General features: G+C 48.2%; 1 protein-coding gene across 1 annotated transcript in view; it reads left to right on the top strand.

Annotated features, from left to right (window-relative positions):
* Positions 1-15727, top strand: part of TBCD (tubulin folding cofactor D) — a 118109-nt gene that overhangs the window by 17874 nt on the left and 84508 nt on the right. The window contains exons 9-12 of the mRNA XM_044296277.1: positions 4947-4992; positions 11616-11748; positions 13320-13453; positions 15299-15359. Of these exons, the coding sequence (XP_044152212.1) occupies positions 4947-4992; positions 11616-11748; positions 13320-13453; positions 15299-15359 (374 nt within the window). The remainder of the gene's footprint in view (positions 1-4946; positions 4993-11615; positions 11749-13319; positions 13454-15298; positions 15360-15727) is intronic.

The following is a 15727-nucleotide window of genomic DNA, read 5'->3' as shown; positions in this document are numbered from 1 at the left end:
GATCCTGAGTTACATCCTGTATTATACTCCAGAGCTGCACTCACTATTCTGCTGGTGCAGTCACTGTGTACATACATTACTTATCCTGTACTGATCCTGAGTTACATCCTGTATTATACTCCAGAGCTGCACTCACTATTCTGCTGGTGCAGTCACTGTGTACATACATTACTTATCCTGTACTGATCCTGAGTTACATCCTGTATTATACTCCAGAGCTGCACTCACTGTTCTGCTGATGCAGTCACTGTGTACATACATTACTTATCCTGTACTGATCCTGAGTTACATCCTGTATTATACTCCAGAGCTGCACTCACTATTCTGCTGGTGCAGTCACTGTGTACATACATTACTTATCCTGTACTGATCCTGAGTTACATCCTGTATTATACTCCAGAGCTGCACTCACTATTCTGCTGGTGCAGTCACTGTGTACATACATTACTTATCCTGTACTGATCCTGAGTTACATCCTGTATTATACTCCAGAGCTGCACTCACTATTCTGCTGGTGCAGTCACTGTGTACATACATTACTTATCCTGTACTGATCCTGAGTTACATCCTGTATTATACTCCAGAGCTGCACTCACTATTCTGCTGGTGTAGTCACTGTGTACATACATTACTTATCCTGTACTGATCCTGAGTTACATACTGTATTATACTCCAGAGCTGCACTCACTATTCTGCTGGTGCAGTCACTGTGTACATACATTACTTATCCTGTACTCATCCTGAGTTACATCCTGTATTATATTCCAGAGCTGCACTCACTATTCTGCTGGTGCAGTCACTGTGTACATACATTACTTATCCTGTACTGATCCTGAGTTACATCCTGTATTATACTCCAGAGCTGCACTCACTATTCTGCTGGTGCAGTCACTGTGTACATACATTACTTATCCTGTACTGATCCTGAGTTACATCCTGTATTATACTCCAGAGCTGCACTCACTATTCTGCTGGTGCAGTCACTGTGTACATACATTACTTATCCTGTACTGATCCTGAGTTACATCCTGTATTATACTCCAGAGCTGCACTCACTGTTCTGCTGATGCAGTCACTGTGTACATACATTACTTATCCTGTACTGATCCTGAGTTACATCCTGTATTATATTCCAGAGCTGCACTCACTATTCTGCTGGTGCAGTCACTGTGTACATACATTACTTATCCTGTACTGATCCTGAGTTACATCCTGTATTATACTCCAGAGCTGCACTCACTATTCTGCTGGTGGAGTCACTGTGTACATACATTACTTATCCTGTACTGATCCTGAGTTACATCCTGTATTATACTCCAGAGCTGCACTCACTATTCTGCTGGTGCAGTCACTGTGTACATACATTACTTATCCTGTACTGATCCTGAGTTACATCCTGTATTATACTCCAGAGCTGCACTCACTATTCTGCTGGTGCAGTCACTGTGTACATACATTACTTATCCTGTACTGATCCTGAGTTACATCCTGTATTATACTCCAGAGCTGCACTCACTATTCTGCTAGTGCAGTCACTGTGTACATACATTACTTATCCTGTACTGATCCTGAGTTACATCCTGTATTATACTCCAGAGCTGCACTCACTATTCTGCTGGTGCAGTCACTGTGTACATACATTACTTATCCTGTACTGATCCTGAGTTACATCCTGTATTATACTCCAGAGCAGCACTCACTATTCTGCTGGTGCAGTCACTGTGTACATACATTACTTATCCTGTACTGACCCTGAGTTACATCCTGTATTATACTCCAGAGCTGCACTCACTATTCTGCTGGTGCAGTCACTGTGTACATACATTACTTATCCTGTACTGATCCTGAGTTACATCCTGTATTATACTCCAGAGCTGCATTCACTGTTCTGCTGGTGCAGTCACTGTGTACTTGCATTACATTACCGATTGTGAGTTAAATCCTAATTTGTACCCCTGAGATTTATTGATTTTATTCACAGTTTTGTTGGTTGCTATTGGAAACAGTCAGCAGGCTTGTGGACGGATTCCCCCCTTACATCTTGGCTGAGCTGATATAATCCATGGGTGGCAGTTGCTTCTCCTTTCTGGTGCCCTTACTGGATAATCTGGCTTCATGTATGTGTATGTTAGACATAAAACCGCAACATAAGGACAGGACATGATTGTCCTAATTGGCGGCTGGTTACATAAGTGTTCTTCTGGAGGTGAAGGCCATGTTGTCACTCGGGTGGTTTTTAGGTCATCTGATATAAGTGCCACCAGTTGGGATTTAATGATACCGGTAATAAGCTATAATTTAGCCCCATGTCAGGACATGCATTCCTGGCAGGTACTGGGGAAGCTCCACCTATATCTGCAATGTGGAACTTGAGGTGTCTCTGCAGTATCCACACCAGGCCCCCATAGTTCTGAGGCATTGTGTGGAGGTGAGGTTTGGTGCCTCTTCATACTGGGTTATTTAACCAGAGCTCATCTAGATCAGTGTTTCCCAACCAGTGTGCCTCCAGCTGTTGCAAAACTACAACTCCCAGCATGCTGGGAGTTGTAGTTTTGTAACAGCTGGAGGCACACTGGTTGGGAAACACTGATCTAGATTACAATGTTCTTCATTCCTCTGGATGACCATGGATTTGGAGGTTCCTGCCACTTTATGGGATCCGACAATAGTCTTATGTCTGTGGGAGTAGAAGGACCACCAGGTTGAGTCTGAACTTTGCCAATCCTTGGTTCCCCCCCCCCCCCCCTTAATTACTAGAACATACCATGCCAAAGGAACACCTTAATAAACTCAACCTCACGTCCACTGCTGACTAGGACACTTTCAAGCACAGAATGGCCTCCAGAAGGTCTTCCCCGGCTTGAATAGGAACCCGTAGGCCCAACTCCCTTCACTAGAAGGTTCCTTATCATCAAAGGTAGACGCGATTCTTTTCTAGCAGTGGGTTGACTGATTCATTTAGAGTGGTGGAGAGATGTTATGGTCCTCCTGCTTGGGTCTGAAGCCACCATCAACCACTTGAAGACCATGTGCATACTAGGCTTGCACTGTACGGTCAATCACAGTGCTGTCCAGCCAGATGGTTATAACTCTGTAAAGAGAGCATGCCACCAGTACGGACCCTAAGGCTTCATTCACACAGTCAGTGTTTGGTCAGTGATTTCCATCAGTGATTGTGAGCCAAAACCAGGAGTGGATCCTACACAGACATAAGGTAGAAGGGAAAGATCTGCACCTGTTCTGTGTTTTGGACCCGCACTTGGTTTTGGCTCAAAATCACTGATGGAAAACACTGACTGTGCGAATAAGGCCTAAAGGGAACCGTCATGGGTATCTAATGCACCCCTGAATTGTCAGCTTCATTAGACATGCCACGTGTAGCCTCCACCACCGAGAGCCATCCACCCATTTGGTGCAGCAGAGTAGAGTCACATGACACTGTGCAGCTCAGACTCCTTTGATTCAAAAAGAGTCCTGTTTATGGAGCTACACTTGTCTGTTCCTTATTGTCAGGTTGTAGGGTTGACGTAGTTAATGGGATAATACTGTATCTCCCAGAAACACAAGTCATGTCGCCCAGCATGGCTTCATCCACTACTATTGTCCTCCCCCTTAAGAAGCACCTGTGTCCTTGGGGTCTGAGTTGTGCAGGTGCTTTGCCCCAGGCTACTACCATCAGTTGAAACTTGGCACTATGAGCAGGGTACTGTGCCAGCTATGTTTGTCGCGCAGAGACGAGTGTTGGGTATTTGGAGGTTACTTGTGGCTCTTCAGAAACTCTTTCCCTCTGGACTGAATATTTTTGATCTACGTTGGGGATGTGGAATCGAAAAAACCTTCCTGGGTCAGGTGGAGTGCGGCTGACGAGGCATTTAAAGGGGGTGTTCCCAGAATGATGTGCATGGTGTAAATGGCATTAGTCAAGGCAGTTATTGCGCTTTCAAGTAAATAACAGGGGTGGGGGTGTGTAATGGCCTCTAATTGTCCCAAATATAGCCTGTTTTAATGACAGGTGCAGGTTTTTAGTTGTTGTTGTGTTTTTTTGTTTTTGTTTTTTTTTCTAGATGCAAATCTATATTGTCATTACACTAGGCGGTGTGAGCAGTAGTCGGGTGGCTTCTACTCAGCTGCAACATTAGATAAGGGAACCGCCATGGGCACGTGATGCCCCCCTAATACCTGACTTGCATACCACTCACAACCAGTGCATAAAGTGCCATGTTCTTCATATTCTGGACACCCCCTTTAACATAATAAGACGTTCTAGAAAAGTGGGGCGTCCGCCCGTGCAGGACCTCCACCTACCCTGAGCCGTGCTCTCCAGCATCAGTGGGGCCTATTAAGTGTCGGCCCTCACCCTAACATGGGTCTTCTGGTTGAAGCCCTTAAGTTACCCCCCCTGTTTTCCTCTTGGGAAAGCTGGGTGATATCCAATATGGCCGCCGTTACATCCACATCATGGTCGATCACCCAGCTTTTCCTTACTTTGTGAAGTAGTAATTACTTTGTTATCCCGACGCATATTAATTAGCTGTCGTCGGTTCATGGTAATGGAATGTGAGAACGGGTACATGGAGTATTGTTCTGCTTTCTCCTGGTCGCCTTTGTGGCCGCTCCCGCGTTCAGCGACGGAATGCACGCCGCGTGGAATGCAGTTTATTAACACTCGGGAAGTTATCTCTGCATGGCGCCCTGCCAGCTTGTGCTTAATTACGCGTCTAAAGAGTAAATTGGGTCAGCTCGCCCCAGTACTTCGCCACCGTCCCGGCTATGGTATGCGGGTAATGAGGAGAGCTATGCGAGGAAACCGCCAGCAAGTAGGTCAGGTGATCTCTCGCATCACATAAGCTGTAGGGGGGCTACATTTGGAGGGTGCACTCTCTGCTATTACAGCAGGGCTTGCTGGGATGTGTAGTGCGTCTATTTATGCTTTTTCTCTGTTACAGGCGCAGCTTTTCAAGCACGGCAAAAGAGAAGACTGCTTACCCTACGGTGAGGCGCCGGCCTGGCAATTGCCTAAAAAGCAATCCCTTTTAAGTTGTTTCAAGCTGGGAAAGCTGGGTGTGACCTCTACAGGGGTGGCCGTTCAGCTTCCGGGCAGGCCTAAAGTGAACCTCTGTGTCTGCCCTGGCAGTGCTGTTAAATCGCACCCTTCAGGAGTCTAGGAAAGCTGAAGTGCCAGTCGTTGACACCCAGCTTTCCCAGAAACGGTTGGGGGCTTGTTGACTTTAGACCCTTGTGGGCAGGGGGACCTCTCCGATATGAAGAGGGATAGTCTTGTTGGCTCCTCTATGGCATCTCCCAATATAAGCTAATCGGGGAAACCCCACCAGAACCCATGGCAGGTTTAGTCGTCTTCCTTGACCCGTCCAAGGCTCCTTCCTAATGTCTTTGATGTTTCCACCCGTCCGGCCTTGTTACCTCCTGCTGTCCCGTCTTCCCTCTCTCCCGCTCTTTCATTCAGGGTTTCCCTCTCCCTGCTGCTTTTTCCCGCCCCGGACTCTGAATTCATCATCTCCCTCCTCATCTCCCGCCACATCTCTGCTCAGGGTCTCATTAACACATCACAAGTTCGTATTATTTCAGCCCCTTTAAGATGATTCCTGAATTGACGTAGTCTCAAAGTTAATGGAGGAATTTATTATACGGCCCGCACTAGACTTGGCATAAATAAATAAAAAATTGCAAAAGTTGGTACATACTGGTTTTGTGTTTCAATTCCAAGATCTCTGCTTACTGCCAGTGAATGGGATCATTCTTATTTACACCTAGAGGCTAAAAACCTCTGGATGCAAATCATAATGTTTCCACTTAATGACAACAAGCAGCATTATAATTAGTCACACATCATGGATGTAATTGTATCTGGAGGTTCTCAGCACTGGAGAAGGGACATTGTGTAGATTTCTGTCACTAATTCCTGTCCTACAGTCATCCTCTCCCTGAAATGGCTGATAACAGGGGGCAATAGACTGTATTCTCCTGTCCTACAGTCATCCTCCCCCCTGAAATGGCTGATAACAGGGGGCAATAGACTGTATTCTCCTGTCCTACAGTCATCCTCCCCCTGAAATGGCTGATAACAGGGGGCAATAGACTGTATTCTCCTGTCCTACAGTCATCCTCTCCCCTGAAATGGCTGATAACAGGGGACAATAGATTGTATTCTCCTGTCCTACAGTCATCCTCTCCCCTGAAATGGCTGATAACAGGGAGCAATAGACTGTATTCTCCTGTCCTACAGTCATCCTCCCCCCTGAAATGGCTGATAACAGGGGGCAATAGACTGTATTCTCCTGTCCTACAGTCATCCTCTCCCCTGAAATGGCTGATAACAGGGGACAATAGATTGTATTCTCCTGTCCTACAGTCATCCTCTCCCCTGAAATGGCTGATAACAGGCAGCAATAGACTGTATTCTCCTGTCCTACAGTCATCCTCTCCCCTGAAATGGCTGATAACAGGGGGCAATAGACTGTATTCTCCTGTCCTACAGTCATCCTCTCCCCTGAAATGGCTGATAACAGGGGGCAATAGACTGTATTCTCCTGTCCTACAGTCATCCTCTCCTCTGAAATGGCTGATAACAGGGGACAATAGACTGTATTCTCCTGTCCTACAGTCATCCTCTCCCCTGAAATGGCTGATAACAGGGGGCAATAGACTGTATTCTCCTGTCCTACAGTCATCCTCTCCTCTGAAATGGCTGATAACAGGGGGCAATAGACTGTATTCTCCTGTCCTACAGTCATCCTCTCCCCTGAAATGGCTGATAACAGGGAGCAATAGACTGTATTCTCCTGTCCTACAGTCATCCTCTCCTCTGAAATGGCTGATAACAGGGGCAATAGACTGTATTCTCCTGTCCTACAGTCATCCTCTCCCCTGAAATGGCTGATAACAGGGGGCAATAGATTGTATTCTCCTGTCCTACAGTCATCCTCTCCCCTGAAATGGCTGATAACAGGGGACAATAGACTGTATTCTCCTGTCCTACAGTCATCCTCTCCTCTGAAATGGCTGATAACAGGGGACAATAGACTGTATTCTCCTGTCCTACAGTCATCCTCTCCCCTGAAATGGCTGATAACAGGGGGCAATAGACTGTATTCTCCTGTCCTACAGTCATCCTCTCCCCTGAAATGGCTGATAACAGGGGGCAATAGACTGTATTCTCCTGTCCTACAGTCATCCTCTCCCCTGAAATGGCTGATAACAGGGGGCAATAGACTGTATTCTCCTGTCCTACAGTCATCCTCTCCTCTGAAATGGCTGATAACAGGGGACAATAGACTGTATTCTCCTGTCCTACAGTCATCCTCTCCCCTGAAATGGCTGATAACAGGGAGCAATAGACTGTATTCTCCTGTCCTACAGTCATCCTCTCCTCTGAAATGGCTGATAACAGGGGACAATAGACTGTATTCTCCTGTCCTACAGTCATCCTCTCCCCTGAAATGGCTGATAACAGGGGGCAATAGACTGTATTCTCCTGTCCTACAGTCATCCTCTCCCCCTGAAATGGCTGATAACAGGGGGCAATAGACTGTATTCTCCTGTCCTATAGTCATCCTCTCCCCTGAAATGGCTGATAACAGGGTGCAATAGACTGTATTCTCCTGTCCTACAGTCATCCTCTCCCCTGAAATGGCTGATAACAGGGAGCAATAGACTGTATTCTCCTGTCCTACAGTCATCCTCTCCCCTGACATGGCTGATAACAGGGAGCAATAGACTGTATTCTCCTGTCCTACAGTCATCCTCTCCCCTGAAATGGCTGATAACAGGAGCAATAGACTGTATTCTCCTGTCCTACAGTCATCCTCTCCCCTGAAATGGCTGATAACAGGGAGCAATAGACTGTATTCTCCTGTCCTACAGTCATCCCTCCCCCTGAAATGGCTGATAACAGGGAGCAATAGACTGTATTCTCCTGTCCTACAGTCATCCTCCCCCTGAAATGGCTGATAACCGGGGCAATAGACTGTATTCTCCTGTCCTACAGTCATCCTCCCCCTGAAATGGCTGATAACAGGGAGCAATAGACTGTATTCTCCTGTCCTACAGTCATCCTCTCCCCTGAAATGGCTGATAACAGGGGAGCAATAGACTGTATTCTCCTGTCCTACAGTCATCCTCCCCCTGAAATGGCTGATAACCGGGGGCAATAGACTGTATTCTCCTGTCCTACAGTCATCCTCCCCCTGAAATGGCTGATAACAGGGAGCAATAGACTGTATTCTCCTGTTCCTACAGTCATCCTCTCCCCTGAAATGGCTGATAACAGGGGGCAATAGACTGTATTCTCCTGTCCTACAGTCATCCTCCCCCTGAAATGGCTGATAACAGGGGCAATAGACTGTATTCTCCTGTCCTACAGTCATCCTCTCCCCTGAAATGGCTGATAACAGGGGGCAATAGACTGTATTCTCCTGTCCTACAGTCATCCTCTCCCCTGAAATGGCTGATAACAGGGGGCAATAGACTGTATTCTCCTGTCCTACAGTCATCCTCTCCCCTGAAATGGCTGATAACAGGGGGCAATAGACTGTATTCTCCTGTCCTACAGTCATCCTCTCCCCTGAAATGGCTGATAACAGGGAGCAATAGACTGTATTCTCCTGTCCTACAGTCATCCTCTCCCCTGAAATGGCTGATAACAGGGGGCAATAGACTGTATTCTCCTGTCCTACAGTCATCCTCCCCCCTGAAATGGCTGATAACCGGGGGCAATAGACTGTATTCTCCTGTCCTACAGTCATCCTCCCCCTGAAATGGCTGATAACAGGGAGCAATAGACTGTATTCTCCTGTTCTACAGTCATCCTCTCCCCTGAAATGGCTGATAACAGGGGGCAATAGATTGTATTCTCCTGTCCTACAGTCATCCTCCCCCCTGAAATGGCTGATAACCGGGGGCAATAGACTGTATTCTCCTGTCCTACAGTCATCCTCCCCCTGAAATGGCTGATAACAGGGAGCAATAGACTGTATTCTCCTGTCCTACAGTCATCCTCTCCCCTGAAATGGCTGATAACAGGGGGCAATAGATTGTATTCTCCTGTCCTACAGTCATCCTCTCCCCTGAAATGTCTGATAACAGGGGGCAATAGACTGTATTCTCCTGTCCTACAGTCATCCTCCCCCTGAAATGGCTGATAACAGGGAGCAATAGACTGTATTCTCCTGTCCTACAGTCATCCTCTCCCCTGAAATGGCTGATAACAGGGGGCAATAGACTGTATTCTCCTGTCCTACAGTCATCCTCTCCCCTGAAATGGCTGATAACAGGGGGCAATAGACTGTATTCTCCTGTCCTACAGTCATCCTCCCCCTGAAATGGCTGATAACAGGGAGCAATAGACTGTATTCTCCTGTCCTACAGTCATCCTCTCCCCTGAAATGGCTGATAACAGGGAGCAATAGACTGTATTCTCCTGTCCTACAGTCATCCTCTCCCCTGAAATGGCTGATAACAGGGGGCAATAGACTGTATTCTCCTGTCCTACAGTCATCCTCCCCCCTGAAATGGCTGATAACAGGGGCAATAGACTGTATTCTCCTGTCCTACAGTCATCCTCCCCCCTGAAATGGCTGATAACAGGGGGCAATAGACTTTATTCTCCTGTCCTACAGTCATCCTCCCCCTGAAATGGCTGATAACAGGGGCAATAGACTGTATTCTCCTGTCCTACAGTCATCCTCTCCCCTGAAATGGCTGATAACAGGGAGCAATAGACTGTATTCTCCTGTCCTACAGTCATCCTCTCCCCTGAAATGGCTGATAACAGGGGGCAATAGACTGTATTCTCCTGTCCTACAGTCATCCTCTCCCTCTGAAATGGCTGATAACAGGGGGCAATAGACTGTATTCTCCTGTCCTACAGTCATCCTCTCCCCTGAAATGGCTGATAACAGGAGCAATAGACTGTATTCTCCTGTCCTACAGTCATCCTCTCCCCTGAAATGGCTGATAACAGGGGGCAATAGACTGTATTCTCCTGTCCTACAGTCATCCTCTCCCCTGAAATGGCTGATAACAGGGAGCAATAGACTGTATTCTCCTGTCCTACAGTCATCCTCTCCCCTGAAATGGCTGATAACAGGGAGCAATAGACTGTATTCTCCTGTCCTACAGTCATCCTCTCCCCTGAAATGGCTGATAACAGGGAGCAATAGACTGTATTCTCCTGTCCTACAGTCACCCTCTCCCCTGAAATGGCTGATAACAGGGGGCAATAGACTGTATTCTCCTGTCCTACAGTCATCCTCTCCCCTGAAATGGCTGATAACAGGGAGCAATAGATTGTATTCTCCTGTCCTACAGTCATCCTCTCCCCTGAAATGGCTGATAACAGAGGGCAATAGACTGTATTCTCCTGTCCTACAGTCATCCTCTCCCCTGAAATGGCTGATAACAGAGGGCAATAGATTGTATTCTCCTGTCCTACAGTCATCCTCTCCCCTGAAATGGCTGATAACAGGGAGCAATAGACTGTATTCTCCTGTCCTACAGTCATCCTCTCCCCTGAAATGGCTGATAACAGGGGGCAATAGACTGTATTCTCCTGTCCTACAGTCATCCTCTCCCCTGAAATGGCTGATAACAGGGGGCAATAGACTGTATTCTCCTGTCCTACAGTCATCCTCTCCTCTGAAATGGCTGATAACAAGGGGCAATAGACTGTATTCTCCTGTCCTACAGTCATCCTCTCCCCTGAAATGGCTGATAACAGGGGGCAATAGACTGTATTCTCCTGTCCTACAGTCATCCTCTCCCCTGAAATGGCTGATAACAGGGGGCAATAGACTGTATTCTCCTGTCCTACAGTCATCCTCCCCTGAAATGGCTGATAACAGGGGGCAATAGACTGTATTCTCCTGTCCTACAGTCATCCTCTCCCCTGAAATGGCTGATAACAGGGAGCAATAGACTGTATTCTCCTGTCCTACAGTCATCCTCTCACCTGAAATGGCTGATAACAGGGGGCAATAGACTGTATTCTCCTGTCCTACAGTCATCCTCTCCCCTGAAATGGCTGATAACAGGGGGCAATAGACTGTATTCTCCTGTCCTACAGTCATACTCCCCTGAAATGGCTGATAACAGGGGGCAATAGACTGTATTCCCCTGTCCTACAGTCATCCTCTCCCCTGAAATGGCTGATAACAGGGAGCAATAGACTGTATTCTCCTGTCCTACAGTCATCCTCTCCTCTGAAATGGCTGATAACAGGGAGCAATAGACTGTATTCTCCTGTCCTACAATCATCCTCTCCCCTGAAATGTCTGATAACAGGGAGCAATAGACTGTATTCTCCTGTCCTACAGTCATCCTCTCCCCTGAAATGGCTGATAACAGGGAGCAATAGACTGTATTCTCCTGTCCTACAGTCATCCTCTCCTCTGAAATGGCTGATAACAGGGAGCAATAGACTGTATTCTCCTGTCCTACAGTCATCCTCTCCTCTGAAATGGCTGATAACAGGGGGCAATAGACTGTATTTCGGAGCGATGGGTCAGTACATTATTCTGTTTTCAGCCATTTATAGGACGCTCTCTTCAGTTGTTTGTGCCGTCGGTCTCATCTTTGTCCCTCTCTCATATATACCGCAGCCGCGACCGTTCTGACCGCCCTGGACAACTGCAAGCTCTGTGACAGCAACCAGACGGTGCTCCGCAAGCTGGGGGTCAAGCTCGTCCAGCGCCTGGGGCTCACCTTCCTCAAACCCAAGGTGGCCAAATGGAGGTGGGTAATGTACATGGAAATCACCGGGGCCCCCCACTTATGGTGATGACGGCTCTCCCGTGTCCCCTTCCCTATAACCAGGCTCCATACAGATCTATGGGAGAGGAGACCTCATTCCCCTTGGTCTCCCCCAGGCCTGATTATAGAGAATGGGGGGGGGCTCCTATTCTAATGACTGATGGGGTCTCCGCACTGGACCCCCTGACCTGTGCTTTGTAGAGGTAAGCATTATTCTCTGGGGTCAGGCAAATCACTTACAGCAAAAACTGAAAAAGTACAAAGCAAAAAAATCCCCAAAAGTCATTAGTGACAGGTCCTCTTTAATGTAAATAGGGCGACGTCGCTGAACCGGTCGGGCGGCTTTACCCGGCACTGACACAACATGGGAAGCTCGGGCCCTCTGGCAGCACAGAGTGTAAATGAGAGCAGAAGACTATGCTGGGTGTCCGCCGCCCTCCACTAATACCCATCAGTGATTTAAAGGTTCCCGCAGATCCAGTATTATGCCGGCCATTACTATGCGGAACGCATCGGCCACGGGCTGCAGCAGTCCCCGTCCCTGACCGCGCTGATCTCTCACACTGATAGGGTCCGTCCCTCCACTGTAATCCTTCCGTCCCGGGGATATTTTCTACCTTTAAGTTCCCTCGGGGTCTAACTCATGAAGGGGTTCAGGAAGCTGAGGTATGGGGAGCTGTTAGCTGGGCAGCAGCTTCTGTGTCTGCCAAGCCACTGTGCGTGTGAACTTACAGCTCCTCAAATCTCAGCTTCCTAAACCTCCTGTGAGGGAGATATTGGTCGTCCCTGCTGCTATTTTATGAGGATCGGACATCGCACAGTCCATGACAATCTGTCTAACAATCCTAGAACCAGCCCTGGACCTCGTATGGATCCAGAGATCTCCACATTCATTGCTCTGCTAGATTTATATCAAAGGGGTGCTATGTGAAGTACAGACCTGAGCATGTGCGTCCACCTCAGTGAGGTGGACATAGAAGTTAGAGAACAAACAGCAGGTGGCGCTGTACTCGTAGAGCTCATTGAAAAACTCAATGGCTATACAAAAGTCTTCAGATCCAGGCGCTGGTTAGAAAACTGTAGAATGTTTATTTATTTTTAAATGTTTTTTCCCAGATTTTACAGCTAATTGCCGATCAGCTGTTTGAGAAGACACTGGCGCCCATGTGAGCATCGCCGCTCTCTCACAGCTCTTGAAGCACAGCGCCATACATCGTGCAGTGGCCGTGCTTGGTATCGCGCTCCGTCCCATTCACTTCTATGGGGCCGAGCTGCGCCTTGGTCATGTGACTGAGCGTATCATCACATGGCTTAGGAAAAGCTGGGAGAAGGCCATAGCGCTCCCAGGAGTGACGGGGGTGTCGGACCCCCACCAATCAATGTACGGGCACTGTATTGAACTGTATCACCTGAGCTTGTAAAAGGAGCGATTCCCACTATTGGCCACGTACTGGGGGCTGACCAGTGCGTGACCCTATATACATAACACTGGGGGCCTAGCTGAAGTTTAGGGTCACATTTAAAGGGATAGTCTAACCTCTGTCTGTACGCAGGTATCAGCGCGGATCCAGGTCTCTGGCTGACAATTTGCTTCAGTCTTCTGCCGGCACCCAGAACTCAGCCGGGACTACTTCCCCCGAGGATGATGAAGAGTACGATATCCCAGAGGAGATTGAGAATGTAGTAGGTACGTAGCAATCTCAGCAGGAAGTGGCTAAATTGTACCCGCCATTTTTAGCCGCTGTGTAGTCACAGGGTCACCCAGGCTTTGAGGGCATACATAGTCCCAGCTGGTTCAATGTGACAACCAACATGGCCACTGTTTCACGTCTAACAGGGGTTGTCACCCAGCTTTCTGGAATGGCAGACCGCCTAGTTGCCTACCTATCTGTGTAACTAGACAGGTCTGCCATCCAGGAGCCTAGGAAAGCCGCTATTGCTTGCCACCCAGCTTTCCTAGGTACAGATGGAACCAAGGACAGTTTGACAGGGGAGGACTTTGTAGTGCTCTCCCATTCATTCTCCACCATGATAAGCTGCTGAGGACATCACGTTTGCAATAGCCCTGGAGAAGTGTCAAGTCTAGGCGAATATCGTGCACCGGGAATCGGCCGACGTCACTTAAACTGCCCGCACAGTCGTCCCCGGTCCTGAAATCCCGGCACAGGGTCCCACAGATCGCCACGGTCTGCAGCCATCGCCTTGTTTGCCCTGTCAAGCCTTGTTTGTTCAGAAAGTGGCATGAAAATGGAGAGGTTTGAACGTGTTGAATAAAGCTTTGTGCGCCCGCTGAGTGACGGCCGAGCCCGGAACACTGACATATTCATGTCTGCCGGCCGATTGCACAAGCCTCTGCCTAAAGAGATAGCAACACTTAACCCCTTGGTGCACCCACAGAAACGGAAGCCGTGCCTGGGTGATAAACGTGGGAGCCGGGCAGTGATTGCCAGGGGCTCCCTCCGTCAGCCCATTAGTGCGCTGCCAGGCGGCACTGATGGGTTACCCCCCCCTGGTCTGCAACAAGCTCATGTCTGGACTCCGCCTTATTAGCGGTATACAAGCGATCAAGAGGCATCTGCTTTACGTACCCTTTACATAAAGTTTCATTTATATTGGTTTTTAAATTAGTATCCAGTACTGGCGAATCTTATGAACCCTTAGATGAGGCCCCATACGGGCAGAAAGTAAGTGACATGTGCCCCCCAACGGTGTCATCCTGACATGACTACATTGATAGAAAATTACAAATCTTGTGGTTCTTCCAATGCAATGATTGGGGGGGGAAAAAATAAATAAATTGCATGGCCTTTAAAAGGGTTATGCACCTTTTTAGAGGAGTTTTTGCGCTAAACACGGGCACCAGCAATGTGCGTTCCGCATTTTTGCGGACCGCACATCGCTGGCACTTTAATAAAAAATGCTTAATCTTGTCCGGGATTGCGGACAAGAATAGGACATGTTCTATTTTTTTCGGGAATGGAGTTGCGGATCCGAGCAGCACATAGTGTTGCCCCATAGAAATGAATGGGTCCGCAATTCCATTCTGCAAAATGCGGAACAGAATTGCGGACGTGTGAATGGACCCTTAAGGGGTTGTCCAGTATTAGTAAAACATGGCTGCTTTCTTCATGAAGCAGCACCACCCCTGTCCATGGGTTGTGTCTGGTATCTTGGCTCCATTGTAGTCAATAAGGACAGAGCTGCAATACCGCACACAACCTGTGGACAGAGGTGGCGATGGTTGTTTCATCCGTGACAACCCCTTTTAGGTCCGGCCTAGCAATGCCTTTCATTTCTCTCTCATTCTGCTATCCTGGAATATCCTTTACCCAGTCCCTCCTAACGGATTCTCCTGTGTGTAGAATGTGCTGCAGTACCATTTTCCACCACCACAGCCGCAGAGGCAGAGCTTTTCCATAGACTTGAATGCAAGAGCGCCCCCAGTCCTTTAGTTTTTGCCTTGGGCTCCCAGCAGAAGTTGACCCCTTCCATGGCACCTGCTCTCCTGTAATCTTCTCACTTTCTCTTACAGAGCAGTTGCTGGTGGGACTGAAGGACAAAGACACCATTGTGCGATGGTCTGCGGCGAAAGGGTAGGCCGGCCTGCTCTATAGCAAATAGTGGTTAACAGATTAGTGCTCTTTTTTTTTTTTTTTCCCTGGCCCGACCGTTGAAGGTCTCACAGTTGGCAGAGCAAACATTATTGTAGTGAAATTTGCGGAGCCCTCGGGGCACTCGCTCGCTTTGTTTGCTCCCCGTACTTCCTTGTAGCAATCTGCAAGCAAATCTTCAGCTCATGCACAACGTGCCCAGTCCGTCTGCCGGAAAAAAGGAGGGCGACAACCGGTGCCACCACTGCTGTGGCTTCTGCGGGGGGTTGTCAGTCCACCATAATCTGCAGAGGGTATTCCCATCAGGACCTTAGGAAAGCAGTGACAGCAGCCACACTGTGCGCCAGCGC

Source organism: Bufo gargarizans, chromosome 6 (assembly GCF_014858855.1).
Source record: "Bufo gargarizans isolate SCDJY-AF-19 chromosome 6, ASM1485885v1, whole genome shotgun sequence".
Lineage (NCBI taxonomy): Eukaryota > Metazoa > Chordata > Amphibia > Anura > Bufonidae > Bufo > Bufo gargarizans.
The sequence above is the reverse complement of the archived record's forward strand: the minus strand, read 5'-3'. Positions and strand labels throughout refer to the sequence as shown.